At 59.4% G+C, this 21,447-nt stretch overlaps 1 protein-coding gene across 3 annotated transcripts; it reads left to right on the top strand.

Moving 5' to 3' along the window:
- The first annotated feature begins 1,059 nt into the window (after window positions 1-1,059).
- On the top strand, window positions 1,060-19,505 carry ETV5 (ETS variant transcription factor 5). 3 transcript variants are annotated; one of them, XM_064517133.1, is made up of 13 exons: window positions 1,060-1,202; window positions 1,665-1,787; window positions 1,860-1,947; window positions 2,081-2,128; window positions 2,240-2,290; window positions 8,617-8,746; window positions 9,274-9,555; window positions 12,607-12,866; window positions 13,831-13,893; window positions 14,472-14,540; window positions 14,702-14,874; window positions 17,027-17,128; window positions 17,635-19,505. In XM_064517133.1, the coding sequence occupies exons 2-13, from the start codon at window positions 1,743-1,745 to the stop codon at window positions 17,854-17,856; spliced, it is 1,533 nt and encodes a 510-aa protein (XP_064373203.1). In that variant the 5' UTR covers window positions 1,060-1,202; window positions 1,665-1,742; the 3' UTR covers window positions 17,857-19,505. The 3 variants fall into 3 exon arrangements, with proteins under 3 accessions (XP_064373203.1, XP_064373202.1, XP_064373204.1); XM_064517132.1 differs by having other exon boundaries at window positions 1,064-1,226; XM_064517134.1 differs by having other exon boundaries at window positions 1,065-1,226; window positions 14,705-14,874.
- The last annotated feature ends 1,942 nt before the right edge of the window (window positions 19,506-21,447 follow it).

The following is a 21,447-nucleotide window of genomic DNA, read 5'->3' as shown; positions in this document are numbered from 1 at the left end:
TCCTTCCCAAGCTGAGAACAGCAATGCTTACTGAGCAGTTCCCCTTTTTTCCCTTCTTCAGGGGAAATTTCCCCATGAATCCTGGATTGCAGTAGCAAAGTGCCCTGCAAACTGGCGCAGCCTTCACGAGCAGCCTGCTGCCTGGTTTCTGTGGCCGATCTCACTACCTTCGCAGTTGGGGAAACTGAGGCACCTGGCAAAACGTTGCCTGCGGTGGCGGAGAGCACTGGCAGGCCCATCGCATGTCCTGGGCTAATAGCCAGGCCTATGAGCCATTTATACTCCTGTAAGGGCTCATGTGTGTGAGGGCCGTGGGTTCCCCATTGGGACCCCAAGGCCTGAACTCTCAAAGGCCTCTTCAGGAAGGTTATTTTGACCTGTCTGCAGAGAAACCCTCTCCCCTGCGTGCCCCCTTCCCAGCCTGTGCTTTCCCTCCTCCTGCTCTGCCTCTCCAGGCCAGGGAACAACAGCAACTCCCCCAGGGTGGGGGGCAGAGGGCGTCCAGGTGTGGGTTTAACCCTGGGGGCCGAAGGAGGGGGCTCTCAGGCAGACCCCCACCATGCCAAGCTCATTAGCACAAAACAGCTTTGTTAAGAGCAGGGGGTGCCCTGTGCTGGGCAAGGCCCGAAGCCTGTCCTTGCGTGCTGAGAGCTTGCTCATCGGCAGGTGCTAGCGGAAGGCATGCAGGGAGCACGTCTATCAGGAGTGAGCTCCCCCCCGGGATGCCCCCATCAAAACCCTTCCTCCTCCAAAGCTCCTTTTAGCCCCCATCCGCCCCCGCCCCCACCCTGGGGCGGGCCGCGGCCCCTTTAAATCCTGCCCTGCTCCGGCCCCACCCGCAAGCCTCTTCCCCCTTCTATTTTTTTATGAATGAAAAACGTCCTCGGCGGAACCATGCAAATCGCGCCGCACCTATTGGCTGCCGCCGCCCCCCTCCCACCCAGCAGGCCTCAATGGTGCCCCGTGGAGCCGCGCGGGGGCGGGCTCGGAGCGGCGCTGCGACCAATCAGACGGCGGGAGCGCCCGAGCGGCGGCGCGCCATTGGGCGGCGCGGAGGGTAAACAAGCGGCGCTGGGCGGGGCGCGCTCCGGAGGCCGCTCGGGGGCTGCGGGCCGGCGCAGAGCGGCAGCGCGGTGCCCGGGCGCGGAGCGCAGCGCAGCAAAGCGCCGTCCCTGGCCCCGGCCCGGCCCAGCCCGCTCCGGGTGAGCCCGCGGCGCCCCGGCCGGGTACGCGGGGCCGGGCGGCGCGGCGTGGCGCGGCCCAGGGCGGGGGCGGTGTTTATGAATGGCGCGGGCCGCGCGGTGTGAATGGCGGGGGGCGCGCGCGCGCGCGCGCGGGAGGGGGGGGCGGAGTTTATGAATGGGGCGCGCGGGGCGGCGTGGGAACGGCCCCGGCTGCGGCGCGGCCCCGCAGCGCCGAGCACCGGGAGGGGCGACGGGGGCGGCGTGCGCGGCGCCGACCGGGCCTCCTTCCCTCCCTCCTGCCGCGGCGCGTGATGTCACGGCCGTTTCTATAGAAATTGGGTGACATCACGAGCGGGGGGCTGCGACCCGCCGCGGCAGGAGCGGGCCGGCTCCCCGGGGAGGCGCGCAGCGAGGCCGGGCCCCGGCACCGCGCCAGCCCCGGGGGCGGCAGGGCCTGAGCCTTCCCCTCTGCGCCCGCAGCCCTGCACCTGCGGGAGCCCCTGCCCGGGCCGGCGTCGATGCTGAGCGCGCCGGGGGCGCCGCCCGCCTCCCCGCATCATGGACGGCTTCTACGACCAGCAGGTGCCCTTCATGGGCCCGGGGGTAAGTGCGGCCCGCGCCCCCGCCCCGGCGCCCCGCGTCCGGCCCGCGCCCGCTCTCACCCTCTCCTTGCAGAAGTCCTGCGCCGAGGAGGGCCGAGGCCGGCCGGGGGGCGAGCGCAAGAGGAAGTTCTTGGAGACCGACCTGGCCCACGACTCGGAAGGTAGGTGTCGTGCCCCCTCCCCCCCCCCCCCCCCCCCAGCGCCCCTCGCCGTGGCCTCGCGCCTGCCCCCCAGCAGCGATCGGCGGCGCGGCGCCTTTTCCGAGGGGTCTCTAAGGCTTGCACTCTGTTGCAGAGCTCTTCCAGGATCTCAGCCAGCTCCAGGAGGCCTGGCTAGCTGAAGGCAAGTCTCCCCCTCCCCTCCTCGCCGCGCAAAAATCCCGCCGCGAGCGCGTTTGCAGGCCTGAACGTGCTATAAACCCCCCCCTTTTTTTTTATTTTGTGGCTTTTTTAGCTCAGGTCCCCGACGATGAACAGTTTGTCCCCGATTTCCAGTCCGACAACTGTAAGTAATCAGGGCTGGGGGGGGGGGGGTTGTTGCTCTTTGTGATGGAAATGGGGGGGGGGGGGGGGGAAATGTGTGGGTTTGCCGGCGCACGTGCAAAACACCCGGCTCGGTTTGGAGCCGCTTCCTCGGGAAAGCGGAGCCGAGACGCTCGCAGGCTTCGGGGAGAAACGCGTGGGCATCTCTGTGCCCTTTTGTGCTCTTCACAACGAAACTTGCAGTGTCCTGTCTCTCTCAAACAGGAAAGCTATAGCCAAATGCATGGGAATGCCCCGAGCTGATCTCTGGGCTCCTTTGAGACTCGCTGCCTGTTTGGAGTAATGTCGATTTGCTTATAAATGCTCCTTTCCCTTTTCAAGTGGATGCGAAAGCCTGTGCTGGGCTTGTGGGTTAGCCACAATCTCTGCAGTTTCTAGAGCTTCTTACAGCCCTGGCCTAGCGCTTTTGGCAAGAGCAGACCTGAGCGGTGAAACTTGAGCCGCTTTAAGCAGCATTAATCACTGGCAAGCAAGCATATTTAAAAGGAGGCCAGCGAAAACGCAGTCCCTCTTGCATTGCATAATAGAGAGAGAGTTGTTTCCTAGCCGCGGTTCGTTGCCTGAACCCGCTGGGGGCGAGGGCAGGGGCTGGTGCACCGTTAATGGCCCGTCGTGTCTGCGCGCATCTCCGGCGCGGGCTGCTCTGGCGCTGGGGGCTCGGCTGCGAGGTGGGGGCTGAGCAGGATGTTTTGAGTCGTTACCTGGAAAACATAAGTAGTAGCTTGGTGTCGGTGGCTGGATTTCGCTGCTAAGGGCAGACAGCGCCAGAACTTGAAGGAAATCAAATTTAGCCTGCAGTCGAACAGATTTTTTCATTCCAGCTTTGTCACAGCATGCAGCAGAGTACCTTATACTACCGTGAACGCATGTTAATTATTGCTCTTTGATTACTTCTAAGTGAGTGGGAAGCTTGCCGTTAAACTGTTCCAGACAACCCAAGTTTCAGGTGCTTTTTGCTTTTTTGCTTTTTTGTGTATTCCCCTTTCTGCCCTGAGATAAAAGGCGAGCCCGAAGTCAGAAACGCAACTCGCTGTTGACATCCAGCACAGCCCGTTAGCTCTTGCTTGGAGCAGTATAAACTGCAGCATGCGTGGGAGGGTGGCTCTTATAGCTGAAGCTGTTTCCAGTGCCTTTTGGCAGTCTCTTGTTTCCTTGTAACCTGAAGAGCTCAGAGAGGAGAGAGAGACTTTTCTGGGCTATGAAGGAAAAAAAAGAAAAGGCATTTGGTTGAGGCTTTAAATGTACTTCTAACCTACTCTGCCTCTGCAGCCCCCAAATTACTGATGTTGAAATGACTTTGTCACTTGAAAGGAGCTCTCCCCGCCTGACTTACCGCTATAATGAGCTGCTTTAACTTTCCAGGGAGATAAAGCAAACGCAGCCCTGGCTGTTGAGCAGGGGACCGTGTGGGCGAGGGGTGCTTGGCCGTGTGCTCCTGCAGCCCCGTCGCCTGTGCGGAGCTGCCTGCAGGATTTGGGCCCAGACTTGAAGCTCGTAACTTTGCTGCCTGGGACCAGAGAGCATTTAAAGAGTACAAAATGTTTCTGACAGCAACAGTAGCACCCAGCCTGATTTCATTTCGCTTTTGAGCCTTATGCGGTCTATAAATAATGTGAAATGTATCCAGTAAAACCTCCTCCCTGATGCCTGGCCTTTGCTAGCGGGAATTCGCTCCTCACCTCTCCCTGGAGGTGCACGAGGGATGCGAGTAGACTTGGGGTCTCGGCACCTGTTTGCGGGGCCGCGTTGCACCTGGTTCCCGCAGCTCCCCGCTTACGGGTGTGCTTGAAAGCGCCTCTCGCAGCCGGTGAGGCACCGTGCTCGCCTCGCCGCAAAGCCTCCTCAGCCCAGGCGCGTCCTGCCGCCCGCTCGCCGGCCTGAATTTCGGGCACACGCTCCTTGGAAGACGCTTCCCCCAAGCTGGGGTTGCAGCGCCGGAGGGCAGCGGATCGCTGCGTCGGATGCTGCAGCCCGCTCGCGGTTTGGGAGAAGCCGGTCCCTAGGGAGAGGGGAAGCAGGGCTCCTCTGGATAAGGGTGGCTTTGTGCTCGGGCTCGAGCAGCAAGAGGCGTTTTCCAGCCCCGCGCTTAGATGTGGCATTCCTGGGAGCATCCCAGATTTCCTCGGGATGGAGGGCTGGCTTTGGAGGTGCGGTTCCCATTCCCGGGGTGGAAACACGTCGGAGCGACCAGGCTTATCTTACTGCTCGAGCCAGGGGCAGGCTCGATGCCCGAGGGGAAGGGCAGATGGGGCGAGGAGGCCGTACGTGGCCGCGGCAGCGCTCGCCGCGCTGTCCCCTCTCCCGCGTGGGCCTCCGCGGCCCAGCGTAGCTGCGGGCTTTCCAGTGACAGCCTGGCGGGTGTTGACTAACGCTCGTCACGTGCTGTTTGCTCTCCTGCCCTGGCCCTGGGGGAGAAGGGTACGTGCCCAGCGCTGTATCTCAGAGGCTATTTAAATAACTGGCAAGCGATAGGTGTGTGGCGGGGAAAGCGAGCGCAGAGGGAGGCTTGGCCGGAGGGTGGGAAGGGCTGGGCGGGAGCAGGGGGGTGTTGGTCCGGGGGTGAGTTTGTTCCCCGGGGAATTTTGTCCCCCCCGCCCTGCACGGACGGTTTGCAGCGAAGCCGATGAGCGGGGTGGGGAGCAGGTTATCTTCGGCACCGAAATTAAAAAGGGAAAAAAAAATGTTTGTTTCCAAGGAAGGATTGTTTAAACAAAGGAAAGCAGGAGCCCGGGCTGCTATTTCTGGCTCTGTCTCCTGGTGTGACCTTGGGTGCGTCCTGTAATGCCGGTGCCTTGTGAAGGGGGGATGGAGGAACAGGCGGAGAGGTTAACTCCCAGGTGACAGCTTGAGCGGCTGCCAAGGTCCCCAGCTGGTGGCCGCGCTGCAAACAGTGGCTTGGTTGCCTTCACCTTGGCTTGTCGCGTGCCGTCCCGGTTGGCACTCAAACTGCAGACGGAGGTTACTGCAAATTATTGCAATAATGGGGACAACCTGGGAGTTATTGCAAGGGGGCAGGGGAGGTGGGGGCGAGGGGGATGCGGGTGCGACGCTGTGGGGGACCATCGCAGGCCTGCATGTGGCTTCACCCCATAGCGGCCAGCTGAGGTGTGTTCGGCAGCCTCATCCGTAGTTAAGCTGCTCCCTCTGCCTCTTCTGTAGCTTGTAATTACAGCGAAGAGCGGAGGAATGGAGAGGTTAAAAGCGCCTGCACACACAATGTGCCTTTGAGGCATTCGGCGCTGGGGCACGGCATACCTTTCGCAGTCAACACCCGGCGAGCAGTCTTGGCATGTTCCCGGCTCCCCTCGCCTGGCCACTCGCCAGCGAGAAACCGAAAAACCGGCGAGCCGTTAGCAGGGGATGGCTGCGGTGGCGCTGCGCCTGTTCGCCAGGCCCGCCGCGTGCTCTCGCCAGTCCCTGGGGGACCGGTTTCTCGCCCCGTGCCTCAACTCTCCCAGCTTGGAGAGCTCTTTCCACTGGGATGCCCACAAACCAACTGGTGCTGGCGGGCCTGGTTGGGAGGCAGGGGTCCAGGGGCCGAGGAGCTGGGCCCGGGGAGGGGGGGAGGCAGGAGATGCTCTTCCCAATCAGCTGCCCGCAGTTATTTTTCTTTCTCTTCACTCCTCCTCTCGCCAAAGGGCGTTCCGGCCCTCACCGCAAGCAGCCTTGCACAATCGCCTCGGTTTTTTTGAATGAACTTGGCGGAAAGGCCAAGTCTTGAAGAGTAGCGCGGGCTGGCCCCGCGGTGTTTATGTAAGGAATTCAAACGTTGCACAAAGTCCGGGCTTCTCTGCGCGGACAGCTGGTCTCTGTTATGATCTTAAGTATCGTTTCCCTTTTCTTGAATGGCAGCGCTGAGCTCTGGGGGGGGGAAATAATTTTTTTTTCCCCCTGCTGAATGAATGGAGCGTTCCAAATTGTTTGTGAATGGAGGGCGGCGCCGCTCGGAGACTTTTTCAATGAATAACCAGACCCCATTGTGTGGCTGGCGGAAAAACAACCCCGCTCGAACAACACGGAGACTGTTGGAGAGAAACATGCCCGTGATAGGCAGCTGGAGCCCTTCCAAAGCAAGTTCCCCTTCGCTTTCCCGCTGGGCGCCTGGGCCCTAGCAGCCTCTGCGCGGGCCGGGATTAACGCTAGAAATGCTGAAGGCAGCAGAAACCCCTTTGTGGGGGCAGGGGGGAAGAGGCGAGAAATAAATTGGGCTCCTTAGCACTTGGAAGGACTGCAAGGGCCCGTGCTCGCGAGGGACTGCTCATGCCTCTGCACGAGCGAGGAGACAACCTGGGCTTCGTGCTTCAAATACTCCTCTGGGGTTTTTATGCCCTTGCTACCAGCTGCACTAGCCTGTTTGGCAGGGGGGCGGGGAAGAGGGAATCAGCAGCTCTTTAAAGCTTTTGACAAATTAGGGGAGCAGCTAATTACCTGGCAAGCTGTGAACAGTTGTCTTGGAGCAATTCATTCCTCTCCTGGTTTAACTGGGCTGTGTTTAGACTTTGCATGGAGCTAATGCTCCGTTTCCGATTAGTCTTGGCTCCCTTGTTCAGGCGCTACTTAGGTGAAGATCTCTGACGCACTTTCCCTTTCCTAGAGTGTCCGTTTTTAGAAGTTGATTAGGTTAAGCGTATGTTAGTTGGTTTAAAATTATATATAGTGAGCAGGCTTGGTGTGGCTTGGAAGGATTTGGGTTTGATGGGACATTTGCCAGTTGAACTCTTAAAATTGTGGCTCTCCATCCCCCACTGCTCACTGGGGGTCCTGGGATTGACTCCCCTTGACCAGGTGACCAAGTCCTTGTCCAGCAGGACACTGTTCACCTTGTCTGGGCCCATCCCAGGAGAAAAGTGGATCCTCTGGAGCCACTCACCAATCCTCAGTGTGGCTCTTCCTGGTCAACTAATTCAGAGCTGGGTGTGCCCCATCAAGAGCAAATGGGTTGCTGCATCCCACTCGTGAGACCTTAAGCTCCAGGATCCCAACCGTGCGTGGGCACCTTTGTTTCTTGTCCAAAGCAAGGTCAGCAGCCGCTGGCCCCAGCATGCAGAAGGGAGGGATTAGACGTGTTTTTCTGTGTTGCTGACCTGGGAACAGAGCTGGTGTCTTAAACCCGCCTGCTGTGGGAGGTGAGCTTCCCAGATGCTGTTGAGGGTTCGGTGTGTTGCTGCTTGCTGAGTGGAGCAACCAAAATTCATTTGCGAGTTGTGGCTGCAGTACTCTCGTGCCAAGGAGCTGGGACCGTCTGGGCTTTGGCATGTGCTGTCAGGCAGGGGAGAGCAAAGTTAGCTCAAAGGAGACTTAAATGTGCAGTGGGGTCTTGTCCATAAACCCAGGTGGTCTTTTCTGAAGCCTCACAATGCAGAAGTAGTGACGAGGGCTAAAGTGACTGAGGAAGTCTGGATATCTGCTTTTCTGCAGTTATTTGGTGTCCCCCTTCCTTTTTTTTTTTTTTTTTTTTTTTTTTTGCAACCATGCGGCTTTCCTCCTTCCCTGATCTCCAAAGCAAACTGCATCTCCTCACCCCGTTGCAGTCGCGCCCGGGGAGCAGAGCAGATGGTCCGTGTGCAGTCGAGCCAAGGGGAGACTGTGCCGAGGACAGCATCCTCGGAAAGTGTGCAGGGCCCTGCCTGCTGGCTGTACCAGCTCTTGCATCCCTGACTGCCACCGTAGCTTGGTCCCTTGGTGGCAAATGTCCTTCAGCGCAATAGGCAAGGTGGGGTGGGCTGTGATGCTTGTGGCGTAGCCCCTGCAAGGGGCTGTGCGGCTGTTCCCCCTGCCGCAGGTGTGTTCAGCCACCTTCTCCCTCATAGGAGAAATGCTCCAGGTCAAGGGGATGGCAAACATCCTGCTGGGCCCGCTGCTAGTCTACCGACAGGCCCAGGCCAGAAAGACGGGTCTCCTGGAGCACAGTCCTGCCCTGCTTTGGTGGCCCAATGTTCTTGAGCAGAGCCTGACCTTAAGGACATGAATGATCCCTCTGTCTACCGCTGCTGGGCAAGGCTGGCACTGGGCTCCTTCATGCAGAGACTGCTCTTGCTTTGCCCCTGGGGGGTGCATGTGGGTGTCTGGCTGGTGTCAGTGGTGCCCAGAGCCAGTCAGGTGGCTGTCCTAGCCCCCAGGGTTAATTTTGCTCAGGAATCGGGCACTGAGAGCACCCCAGGTAGATGCTACCCAGGTGTAGCATCACCCATCTTCTCCTATGCCAGCTCAGGCCCCCAGTGGCAATGGAGTCAAGGTTGAAAGTCAGTGACATGTGGGTGACTGTGTCCTCCTGCTCTCTCGTTGCAGTGGTCCTGCACGCCCCACCTCCGGCAAAGATCAAGCGGGAACTGCACAGCCCTTCCTCCGAGCTGTCGTCCTGTAGCCACGAGCAGGCTCTCTGCGCTAACTATGGAGACAAGTGCCTCTACAACTGCTGGTGGGTTGCAGATGGGGCCCTGGGGTGTTGCACCCTGCTCGTTTTGGATGACATCTCAGGGAAGGCCTTGGCTCTGTGGTGGGAAACGTTGTGTAGGTGCTGCCAGCCCCATAAGTACTCGGTGGCTGGGTTTGGCTTTGCCTTTCCTTCGGGATGAGAGCATGCCATGCCGTATAGGCATCTGGAGGTGTTTTGGGACGCTGTGCGCTGCTGGGTTGGAGGTACCGTGCAGCTGCCCTCCACCCCTGGAGGGTGGGGAGCCCCGGGTGGCCAGACCAGACCCATCTTGGATGGGAAGCCCACGAGGCTTGGGTGCCAGGAGGGTGAGGGATGCTCTGGCTGTCTGCGGAGTTGGGTCCCGTCGCAGGAACTAGTCTCGGTTGTCAGTCTCTGCGGTACGAGGATCCCCTGGGGCTGGCAGCCGTCCTGCCGCGTTAGCGTTGTTTCCCACCAACCAGTCCTAGGCGAAGCCCCGCCAGCGCCACTGTCCTCGTGCGTGACGTTCCTGTTGCCTCTCCTCTCCGCAGTGCCTACGACAGGAAGCCCCCCGCCGGGTTCAAGCCATTAACGCCGCCCGCCACGCCAGTGTCTCCTGCCCACCAGGGATCGTCGCTCCCGCCGCCAGCCCCGGCTGTGCAGGCTGCCGCCCATGCCACCCCGGCCACCCCGCTCCGGGGGGCTCCCCCGGCCCCAGCCCCTCACCCTCTTCAGGAACAGAGGCAGCAAACCTTCGCCGTGCCCCGGCCACCTCACCCGCCCATGCACATGCCAAAGATGATGTCCGAAAACCAATACCCCGCAGAGCACAGGTGAGGAACGTGCTGCGCCTGGGCCATTGCCATCACAGTGTCTGAGGTGGGTCTGGTGGGTGCTGCCTGTTGCCTGAAGCACAGTAGGTCCCCTTTCGCTTGTACACAGAGTTAGAAGTACAGCGTCGCTTCTGAGACTTTGGCCTCTCTTCATATGCCTGCCAGGACTCTCTTGGCCACTTTGCTCTCTTGCTGGAGGTCATCCTTATTCAGCGGTTTCATTTCTGCTGCCCAACCAAGCACGTGGGTCTTTGCTGGTATTTCGAAGAACGTTTCCCCTCTTGGGATGGATCAGTGACTTCAGATTGTGGGGAAGGGGATAGGAGGAAGCCAGGACATCTGCCCCCTTGCTCTTCACTTGGGTTGCAGACCACATGCCAGATGTTGCCACCTGGGAGCTTGCAGAAGCCAGTGCTGCAGGGCCCAAAGGGAGATAACTGCCAGTTGCCCTGGTAAAGTATGCACAAGGCTGTGCCCCTTCACAGGGACTGGGGACTGGGCGATCCCTTCTGCCTCCACGGCTGAGGCGCAAGAGCCAGGACTTGGTCTTGAGTAGCCTCTGACATTTCTTGACCTGGTCCCACGTGCGGGCTCCTCTGCCGTTTCTTCCAATAGCAGCTTCCCCTTGCTTTCTGCAGATGCAGGATCCCTTCCGAACTCAGCATTTTGGTGCTTTTCCCTTCCGAACTCAGCATTTTGGTGCTTTTCCCTGAGCTAACCTGGTTCCTTGGAAGGCTTTTGTATGTTGCCCAAGAAGCCAAGCACGAACATGCCTGTGCAGTCAGGGGTTTGCCTCTGCCATGTGATGCCGCCTGCCCCTCACTTCTGCTTTCCCTGGCAGGCGACATTATTTCTTGCTTCTGCCAGAAGCTGAGATGCAGGAAAACTGCAGGGCTTGTAATTTTTATATCCGGACTTGTCATAAGACTTGCCACTTCCTACTGGGATCTCTTGGCTCTTTTTCCTCATGAGACAGCTCCCTGCTAGTGGGGTTTGGGGGTCCTGCTCACCCTCGCCTTTCCCAGCCCCCAGCGAGGGCCTCCGCAGACCTTCCACCAAGCCACCTCGCGCAAGATGACGGCCGCAAAGGCTGCCGTGTGTGCGAATCCCTGCTGCGATGGGCTGGGCCAAGGCTCCTGTCCATCGTCTTTCCCACCTGCTTCAGATTTGTGCTCTCCAAAATGAGCTCTGCCAGGCCAGGAAGCGGCTACAGACTTGCTCTTCCAGCCTGCCAAGCGGTCACGAGCTCCCATGGGTGACCTTCAGCCATTAGGTTGAGGGTCAGGTCCTTAACCGCTCCCTGCGGTGCCAAGCCGTGGGTGATGACCTCTAGAGGCGAGCTCTGCTCGGCCGTGTGTGAGCATGCAGGGATTTGGGTGCTCTGGCCATGACCCAGGGCACCCTGAGATCCAGATAGCAGGGAGGCACCATAAATGGCACAGGTAGGGGTTATTTTTTGCTCCTGGCCTTGACCCAAGGCTGAAGCTCCTCATCCAGCCATCTGCAGAAGAGGTAGGCAAGTGTCGCCCTCGGGACTGCTTTTGAGGAGGAAAGAGGATGATTTTGCATGATGCCAAGGGGAGAAGCCCTGCTCCCTCTCTGAGCTGTGGCTTCATCTCATTGCACTGGTGTCACCTGGCCACCGAGCCCCATTGGGGCTGGTGTCCCTGTCCCTGGAGGCTGGTACCACTGTGAGACAGGCAGAAGAGCTGCTCCCTTCCCTCGGCCCGTGTTTGCTTGCACCATCAGCAGGCAGCCGGCGGCGGGGCGGAGTGAAGGTCAGGCCGTGGCGTCGCTCATCCGCCCCGGCGGCAACCACGGAGGCCTCAGAAGACGAGCATCCTGCGGCGGGGCAGCCGAGAGGGCCGGGGCGCGCGGCTCCGGGCGACCTCCCAGCTATGCCGAGGGCCGGCCCGCGGGGAATGGCCATGCCGGCGCGGCGCTAGGGTTTCACTCGGGAAGGGCAGCGGGACACGGAGCGGAAACGGAGTAATCCCAGGCCGTCAGCTGGGCGCGATCCGGTTACAAAGCCAAATGGCGGCGGCGGCTGGCGGCCCACGGAGATCGCCTTTCAAGGTGTTGGGATGAGCTACACGGCCCCGGGTCAACGACACCCTGTGGAAACGGCCCCGGTCCTACCGCGTCCCCTGCCTGTTCCCTGACCCCGCTGCGGCGGGGACAAGGTGCCGCCGTGGTTGGAGCGGGACCCCCAGGCAGTGCGGGGCTGGGGCCAGTCGGGCGGCCTCTCCCGAAACAGCGCTGCCTGCCTCCCTGCCGCCGCGGGGCTCAGGGTTTAATCCCAGCCGCGGAGGCAGATTAGGGGCCGACGGGCTCTGCGGGGTGGCGGAGTGGATTTGGCGTTACGTAACTGCCTCGTCCCAGGCGCCTGGGTGCCTTCGCCACCTCCGCCGCCCCCGTTTCCGGGCTCCTGGAGGAGGGGTGTTGGGTGAGGCAGAGGGTGGGCAGCCCTCGGCGGGGCAGGAGGGCTCCCCTGCCCGCCATGAGGTCCCCCAGGGACTGGGACCTGAGCCCCATCTGCTCCGTGGTGGCCGCGAGCTCTTGCTACGGAGCCCTAACGCTGTCTGAACCGTGGGGCGCCCGGGAGGAGCGTGGCCGGAGGCCCCAGCCGCCCGTGCCCCAAGGTCTCGCGGGCAGCAGTGCTGTGGACCTTCTCCTCTTGCTGCTCTACAGGCCTCAACAAAGATGTCCGGGCGTCATGGTGGTCTTCCCCCCCCCGCCCCTGGGAGTTCATCCCGGTTGCTGCCTTGCTTTGGGCAAGCTCCTGGCCCGGGATTCGGGAGCCCCCAAGGGGCAGAGGCCCCCGCTCAGCGGGGAAGCCCCGGGAGCCCAGATCCCACCGAGCCAGTGGGGCAGGAGCCAGCCCCGGGGCGGGCGAGCGCCTGCTGAGCAGCCCATCTCGGGTCTTACCCCAACTCGTGTCGGCGGGGCTGTTCTCCCCGCACCGAAGGGGTGGCTGGGGGCACCCTGTGGCTCCCGAAAGCGGGGGTCACCCTCCAGTAATGGCGCATCTCTCTCCTTTCCTCCACCCAGGTTTCAGAGACAGATGTCTGAGCCCTGCCACCCCTTCCCGCCGCAGCCCGGGGTCCCCGGCGACAACCGCCCCGTCTACCACCGGCAGCTGTCGGAGCCCATAGTCCCCGCCGCCCCCCACCCCCCTCAGGGATTCAAGCAGGAGTACCACGACCCGCTCTACGAGCAGGGGGTCGCCGGCCTGCCCGGCCCCCCCGGGCCCGGCTTCCAGGCCCCCATGGGCATCAAGCAGGAGCCCAGGGATTACTGCATTGACTCAGGTTGGTATCACGCCCGGATGCTGGGGGGGGACAGGAGGCATCCAAGGGGCTGGGATGGCACCAGGATGCTGCAGCACGGAGACGCGGGATGGCTGCGGGAAGGGGGATTTGGGGTTGCAGGCGCCAGCCCTGCAGAGGCTGCCGGGGCTGCTCCAGGCTGCTATTTAACCTAGTTACACCAGTGGATTATCTTCTTTTTTTTTTCTTTCTTTTCCTCTTTCTTGCTTTCTTTCAAAAGCAAAGCGAGGCGGGGGGGAGGAATAAAGCCGGCATTCACCAGATGTTGCTGCACATAAGCCGCAGTAAGCTGCGGCGGGTTGTGGGCGCCCGACGGCTTCTCGCGCGCCCTTGTGGCAGGGCAAGCGCTTGGGAGCGGGGGCCGGATGCCCCCCTCCAGACCCGGCCCGCCGGGGGCAACGCCGGGGCCGGCGCCGATTCCTGGCTCTTTGCACCGAACCCCACTAACATCACGGAAAATCCTCTAATCGCCTTAGGCCTAAAAATACCGTGACCTCGGGCTGCGGCATGGCCGTTAGCAGATGGCAGGGGGAGGGAGGTGGCCAAAAGTTTTCTGCGTGCCCCGCGTGTTAAAGAGCTCTCGCGTGGCGCAAATAATTCAGTGCGCTCGGTGAAAAGCCGAGCTGAGTTAGACCTTGCTGTCGAAGGTCTCTTGAGCAGCCTTTCCTCTCCGAGACATGGGCTGCTTTGGTTCTGTGCTGGTGGCGAGGCCGTGGTGGCCCAGGCTGGCCCGGGGAGGGATGCACCACTTGGAGGAAAGGAGTTGTGGTGCCTGGAGTAGAGGGATAGGGGTGTGAGGAGAAGACCTTATGGGTTTCTTGCCTGGGAAAAGCAGCTGAGCACTTGGGTGAGACCTATCAGGGCATATGCCATGTGGTGTCTTGTGGATGTGCCCTGTCGGACCGTGCCGTGAGGCTTAACATGCCCTCCTTCGTCTCCGTTGCAGAAGTGCCTAACTGCCAGTCCTCGTACATGAGAGGAGGGGGCATCTTTCCCAGCAGCCACGACGGTGAGTGCTCCTGGCATCTCCCCTACTTGCAGGAGGTCTTCCTCCAGCCCAGTCTTCACCTTTGGGCTCCTGAAGCCTGTGGCATGTGCAGGAGGGAGATGGGAGGCCAGGCAGTGGCTTGAGCTCTCGAGGGAGTCTTGCACCTCTCGGGTGGACCCTGCACTCTTGCATGCGCTGGGACTGGCCAAGTGCAGCCCCTGTCTCCAGAGCTGGGAGCTGCTCCAGAGGGAAGAAAGCTTCACGCTTAGCAACTAAGTTGCTCCGGTCCCAGCGGGCGCCCGCGGGAGTGGTGGGCCACCCGGCCCCATCGGGGATGAGGTGTCCCATATAGTTGCTCAGAGGGTTTGGGGTTATTCTAGCTTGGGGAGGGGGGATGAGGGGAGGGTAAGGCTGCAATGAAGCCTATGGCGTGGCCAGAAACAACTGGAGATGGGGCCTTGGGGCTGCTCCTGCCTCTAGGCAGGCTGGGACCAGTTGCTGTCCATACTGGATTGGGCCAGGCTTGCTTGCAGCTCAGTGATGGGTCTGGCCGGGGCGGTGGTGGGTCCCCGTGCTGACCGACGTTCTTCTCCTCCTAGGATTTTCGTATGAAAAGGACACACGATTGTATTTTGACGACACATGCGTGGTACCGGAGAGACTGGAGGGTGAGAAGCGAAGATGGGAGGTGGGGTGAGGTGTGGGGCGGGCCAGTGGAGGGAGGTTCGGGGCCGGGCTCCGCGCAAAGCCGGGGCTGGCGAGCCAGCCCTATGGGCAGGGGGCTCCCAATGCCAGCAGCGTGCTTGAAGCACCCGTGTCTCGCCGGAAGCAGGCAAAGTGAAGCAGGAGCCCACCATGTACCGCGAGGGGCCCCCGTACCAGCGCCGCGGCTCGCTGCAGCTCTGGCAGTTCCTCGTCACGCTCCTGGACGACCCCGCCAACGCCCACTTCATCGCCTGGACGGGCCGGGGCATGGAGTTCAAGCTCATCGAGCCCGAGGAGGTACGGGTGGCACCAGCCTGGGGTGGTGGGGGACCTGAGGGTGGTAGGACCTGTCCCCACCCCTCGCCTCTGCCCTAGCACCCTGGGTGCTGGAGCCCGGGTTGGTGTCCGGAGGGGTCTTGGCCAGGAAGGGATAGCTAGCAGGGGGCTAGTCATCAAGCCGGCTCTCCGCATCCTCCCCAGCAAGCTAGGAGAGGCTGGAATCCAGTTGTGAGGGGCAGCCTGGCCTTCAGATGGGAAAAATAAATCCCAGAGCCCTATTGCCTAGCAAAGATCTGTGATCAGCATTGCTCCTGCAAGAAAAATCCCACTTGCACCTGAAGTGAGGTGTGCGTCCTGCTCTCCAGGCAGCTTTTGGGCTGTTTGAGGGCGAGCGGGAAAAGGCGGCAATCCATCTGCGCCCAAACAGCTGTCAAAATGCGCCTTTGATTTTCTTCACTGCCAGTACCTCTTTCCTTGTCTCGGCAGCGTTGTGTGGAAGGACCTCTGCTCCCAGCGCAGCTGGGCAGCTTCAGGTCCAAGTCTGGCCACCAAAAATTTGGCGGTGGTGGCGTGGCTTGGGTCCCCCACCAGCCACAGCCATGCTCGGTCCTGTGTAAGGTTGTTTCTCAGGGTTTCTCCTGGAGGCGCTGGCTCCCTGCCCCAGACTTGGGAATGCATCTTACCTCCGAAATGGGGCAATTCCCTTGAGACCCAATCTGTCCACCCTGTGTCCTGCATCAGTTTGCCTCCGCTTGCCCCTGGGAGCAGCCGCAGCTTCACGGTGACCCCCGTCACCAAGCTCCTTGAAAGTGGCTGGTGGAATTTCCTCCACCTCTGCTGCTGAAGTTTTTGCAAAGAAGCTGCCTGAGGGGAGCTCTTTGGTTGCATCTCCCTCAGCCCAAAACTGCTCTAATATTTTTTGCCTTCGGTTCCCACCCCTGCCGCCGGTGGTTTCACTGGTGGCTTTGAGCTGGGGTTGCACTGGGCTTCGTTGGTCCCTCCCTGGAAGCGTTGCACGGAGCTGTGCAGAGTTTTGCAGGGTGACACAGAGGAAGGAGCTGTTTGGGAAGTAATTGAAACCAGCTGTAGAGCTGAGCTGTGCATTGTGGGTAATTGCCCATAATATCTGTTACACTGTGCATGGAAATTGTGGTTTTGAAACTGCTTTTTTGGCAGGCTCCCCTAATCAAATGTCTTTTGATTAGGTCTCCAGTTTAGCACTGTCTGCATTGTGGCAGGCTGCACTCGAATCTGGAACTGCTTTAGCAACAATCGCATTCATTGCCTTTTGGAGCGGGCCAGATTTTCAAGGGGCTGCGGGGGCGTCCGCCGTGCAGCAAGCGCTGCCACAGCCCGCGGGGAGCTGGACGCCAGGCTGTGGCCACCCTATTTGGGGAGAGGAAGGAGTGATTCTCGCTGATGCTTTGACGGCCAGTGGTACCGGCGCGTGCCCTAGCTCAGTGGGGTTTTGATGGTGCTCGGCTCCTCTGCTTGGCATGAATCTGCCAAGCCCCAGCCTCTGAGCACGGTTGCTTTGCTCTGGGGAAGGGCACCTTTTGCTGTGCTTATGAGGACCTGGCTCCAGAAGGAGAGTGTGCTCTTGGCTGTTACACCCACGCTGTAGGGTCCCAGTGCAGGAAGCTGCAGGACAGCCCTAAATTCATGTTTGTCTCCCCCCGATTGCACTAGCTCATCTTTCTGTTATGTAGCTGAGGAGCAGAAGAATTGCTCCTGTCCTGAGCAGATGGCTTCTGTCCTATTTCTTTGCTGTGCAAGGTGAAAAAGGCAGCGTGCAAAAGTCAGCTACTGTAGGAGATGCTCCAGACCAGATATCCTGCTCTGAGGCTAGGCATTCGGCTTTGGGTCCTTCCAGTGCCTGGGACTGGGTTTTATTGCGATTAGCTCGCAGAAACCTCATGGGTCTCTCCGCGGGTAGGTTATGGCACAGCATTGGGGATTTTGCAGGAAAGAGGTGGGCGTGTAGGGAGCCCATGGATATCTGCTCATTTCCCCCTAAAAGAGTTGTTGGTTGGTCCAGCTGCTGGAAATGAGCTGCCATCATGCGTTTCCAATCTGCAATCGGATATTCTGCAGCTCTGATCTTATTTATGGAGGACCTGTGTCCAAACAACAGCTTGAGCTTTCCCGGCTGTTTCCTTTCTCTCTCCAGGTAGCGCGCCGCTGGGGCATCCAGAAGAACCGGCCCGCCATGAACTACGATAAGCTCAGCCGGTCTCTGCGCTACTACTATGAGAAGGGCATCATGCAGAAGGTGATTCTGCCTAATACCCGACTGCAAAACATGGGGGGGCAGCTCGCAGCAGGGTGACCGTCACCCCTGTCACCCCAGCACATGAGACAGGGGAGGGAAGGACCTAACCCAAGTGCAGGTCATCCCAGTGCTTTTCTTATTGCCCCCTGGTACCAAGGTGGGAGGGACAGGAGGGGTGACTTACCCCCATTTGAGTGTCGTTTAGGTGCAGTTCTTTGGTTCTTTCTTGATTTCCTTAATCTTTTTAATCCCTTGGAGGCAGCACTGTCTATGCGCTGGGGGAGGTGATGCTGGTTGGCAAACCAAGTCCCACCATGGACTCGGCACTTGGGCTGCATGAACACCCCCATCCTTCCTTACCCAGGCTAATTAAGCAGAGCCCGAGCACCCATTAAAGTACCCTTTTCTGGGGGGACAAGACGGTTCAGTCCCACTCGCTGCCCCTCGCAGAGCTCGCACGGAGACCCCACCACCACCACCATCCTTACGCCTCTGTGTGCTTCCAGGTGGCCGGCGAGCGGTATGTGTACAAGTTCGTGTGCGACCCCGACGCCCTCTTCTCCATGGCCTACCCCGACAATCAGCGCCCGTTCCTGAAAGCGGAGCCCGACTGCCACGTGAGCGAAGACGACACCCTGCCGCTGACGCACTTCGAGGACAGCCCGGCGTACCTCCTGGAGATGGATCACTGCGGCGGCCTTCCCTACGCGGAGGGCTTTGCCTACTGACTGCAGCCAGCGGAGCAGCTAGCACTAGCAATCCTGCTTGGGCAAGCGAGGGCAACGATTTTATAAAGAATATTTTTTGCTGTTCCTATAAAAAGAAATGCAAACAAAATGCGTGCGCGCATGCGCAAACTGGCCTTTAAGCGCAATTGGAGGAATCTAAAATAGCTGGTGCACGTCACCGTCGACTTCCCGACCTTCCTGTCCAAGGGCTAGTGCATAGGACTGCCCCTGGCTGACGCCTCCCGCCGAACATCAGCGAGATGTTTTTGGGGAGATGGGGGGGCGAAACCCCGAGTCTCTGATGCCGGCTCCAGCAGCGCCCGCGGGACTGGTCCAGCCCGCGCGCCTCTGCGCCGGACCGTCACGACAATCTGCTTTGCGTCGATCCCGATACGCGTAGCTGCCTTGGGCGTTGGAAAGGGCTTTGATTTGCACAGACGCCGGATGTGTTTCGGGAGGGGAAGGGGCTCGGATGCGGGGCACGGCGTGGCCGGGGGGGGCATGGTGCGCCGCAGCCTCCCCTCGCCCAGAGGAGCCTCCCTGGCTGCTTCCTACGCAGACTCCTACCCGCCGGACAGTTGTCCCAATTAAGTGTCGTTCTTCGATATAACGGTTTTTCAGCCTGCCCTGCATCCTTTCCGCGTCCCTGTCGCTTCTCCTCCCCTTCCAAGGCTGCGCGCGATGGATTTAATTTCAGGGGAGGTGACGGCGGCAGTAATTATCTCCTTTTTTCCCTCCCCCCTCTTTTTTTGGATGTTTTAGGAAAAAGTTTCTAAACTGATTTTTGTAGGTTTTTTGTTTTTTTTTTTTTTTTTTTTTTGTATTTTAAGGCAAACCTATTTTTTTGCAGACAGGCCGCCGGTCCCCTGGGGGTGGCAGGCAGTGCGACGAGAGCCCCGCAGCGTGGGGCGGGGGGGACCCGCTGGGGCCACCCTGCCAGCGCTCTGGCTTCCCCCCGGCGTTTCCCGGCCGTACCCGCACCTCCCTCGATGCCTCGCCGGGACGAAGTATCTGGTCCGTTCCATTTCACCACTCGAATCCTCCCCTCGCGGGGCTCAGAGACTGGAACGCGCTGAGCAGCTCCGCTTTGTCCGCCTCGTTGCTCGGCATGTCTTCGGGCTGTAAAGACGGGGCGGGAGCGCTGGGTATCCCCACGTTAACGTACCCCGCTTCCCTTCCAGCTCCTGCCCCCTCCCCGCTGCAGTCCCTAACACTCCTACCACTCATATATACATATCTGCATACCCCCCCCAAAAAAAATAAAAAAGCTACATGTTTTTGTTGTAAATGCTGTATAGGAAATTTTTTCTCCTCCTTAGTTAGCTTTGTTTTGGGTTTTTTGGTTTTTTTGGTTTTTTTTGACTGATTCATTCTTTTTTGGGGAAGTATGAAGATTAACCCTCAGTAGACTTGGTTACTCTCGCCGTGATGTGTAAAGTGGCCTGTACAGTCAGGAAGCGTTCGGTTGCAGGAGCTGCACCTTGGGGATAGGTTTTAAGCGTTTGTCCCGTGCGGCAGGTCTACAGTGCAGAGGGGGTTAATCTGAGGATTGGTTCGAAATAATCTTTACTTGAGCAGGGCCCTGTATCTCCTGCAAAGCTGCATTACATTCTGTACTGTGTACAATAAAGGATCTTGCTTTCTGTTCAGTCCCTCCCCGCTCTGCCTTGTCTTTTGGGTGTAACGTTAGATGGTATCGGGGCTGTGTCGTCTTCTCGCCGGCACTGGGAGGGCCGGGGATTCCCAGGGGGTGGAGGGAGGGAGGCCTGGCAACATGCTTTTGGGGGCAGGATGGCTGTGGTCGGTGTTAGAGGGAATGGCCGAGTCTCCCGGGCTTTCCTGGGCAGGCAGGATCCCCTGCCTGGAAACGCAGGAGCCTCCGGCCCTGCTGCATGTGGCTCGGGGAGTGCGGGCAGAAGCGGAGCCGTGTGGACCCCTGCATCCTTTGTAGGGACTGAAACCGGATGGATATTTAAGTTCAAACCATTAAACTCCCTTTCCACCCTTCTTCCCTTCACCAGCTGGCCTTGGTGTTGCCATGGCTTTCCCAAAGCAATGTCCGGAGAGAGGATCCACTCGTGAACAGGGGCACTTCCTTTCTGGCCGTTTGCAATTTAATATTGCTTTTTCCTGAGAGCTTTTCAGCCGGCATGTATGGTAGCGCCTGTCCCTTTCACTCATCTCCTGGAAACCCGAGCCCCTGCGCTAGCACCTGCGCTGACTTCCTCCTCACCAAGGGCGCAGAAGAGCTGGGGCATTGCTCTCCTTTGCGGTTTTCCTTTGGGGTTTTAACAGGGAAGGAGCTGAATAAGCAGCTGCCAACGTACCAATAAAATCTGGTTCTTTCCCTTGTCATCGGAGGATCTTGACTGCAACGGATGCTTCTTCACAGCTCTGCCTCGTGCAGTGGTCTGGCAAAGCAAAGTGCGCAGCCTCCCTCAGCGATGCCCAGAAGTGCACCTCCCATCCCAGCAGTGTTGGCCTACGAGGCCCCAAGTTGGCCAGTTGTGACAAGGACATCAAGTGGGGCACAAGGTGGTGTGAAGACGGGGCGTGCTGCAGGCTTCCTGGTCTGGACCTCTCAAGTGTTGGCACCTGATGGTGAAAGCTCCTCCAAGAGCCACTGGAAATGATGTGCTCACCTGCTTACTGGCCTCCCACAGATCTCCTTTTCATGCATGGAAAAATCCTCACAGAGCAGCGGGGCCCTGGCTGTGAGCTGAAGGACATGGGTGGAGGGCAAAGGCTTGGGCCAGACTTTTCTGGGCAAGGAAACCAGCCCGTGCATTGCAGGGCTGGTACGGAAGGGATTGACTCACTTATTTCAAGGGTATTTTTTCCAGACAGGCTTGAGAAAACAAGCTCCAATATCCTGCAACTGCCCTGTCACTTTGGTGTTAGCACCAGGTACTTGCTGATCCCCACTTTTCTTGGTTGGTCAAAGCAAGCTCAACTGGGGCTTCTACCAGCTCCCAGACCCCTGCCTTGCTTTTGGGACAGAAGGCCTGAGGGCAGCAGCAGTCCTGCTGGAAATGCTCCACCACCAAGCTGGAGGTGACCCTGGCCAGATCTTTTCTTGCAGCCTGTTTTCATGCTGATTGCAGAGGACCTGCCAAACTCAGCTCCTAGCCCTGGCAGTGGAGTGATGCAAGCCCCTTTCTTCGTGGTGCTGTTCAGTACTGCACCTTGCTTCAATCTGTGCACACATGCTGGCCATGAGCCACATTTTTAATAGGCCCTTGAAATGCTGCTCTTCTTCTGTAGTGCCTGAAGTATTAAGCTGTACCAAGAAGCGTAGCAGTTTCCTAATGTACCTAGGCAAGGCTAAGCAATTCCTGATGGGCATCCAAACCGGTCTTTGTCCACACGCACTAGCCATGAGTACCGGGCACAGTTCAAGTGCTCAAAGCTTTGATAGCGCTCCATCTTATGTGAGACTGTGGCCTTAGGGCAGTGAGTGCGGTGTGGATAGCAGGGTCCCAAACACTTAGCAAAATAGATTCAGCCCTGTTGAATTCCAGGAGTTATATCACTGTTACATCAGCCAGGAGTGAGACCAGCTGTTTAGTCCCTGAAGGCATCTCTTTCCCT

This window comes from Dromaius novaehollandiae, chromosome 9 (assembly GCF_036370855.1).
Source record: "Dromaius novaehollandiae isolate bDroNov1 chromosome 9, bDroNov1.hap1, whole genome shotgun sequence".
In the NCBI taxonomy this organism is placed as follows: Eukaryota; Metazoa; Chordata; class Aves; order Casuariiformes; family Dromaiidae; genus Dromaius; species Dromaius novaehollandiae.
This window is presented reverse-complemented; position numbering and strand designations above follow the sequence as displayed.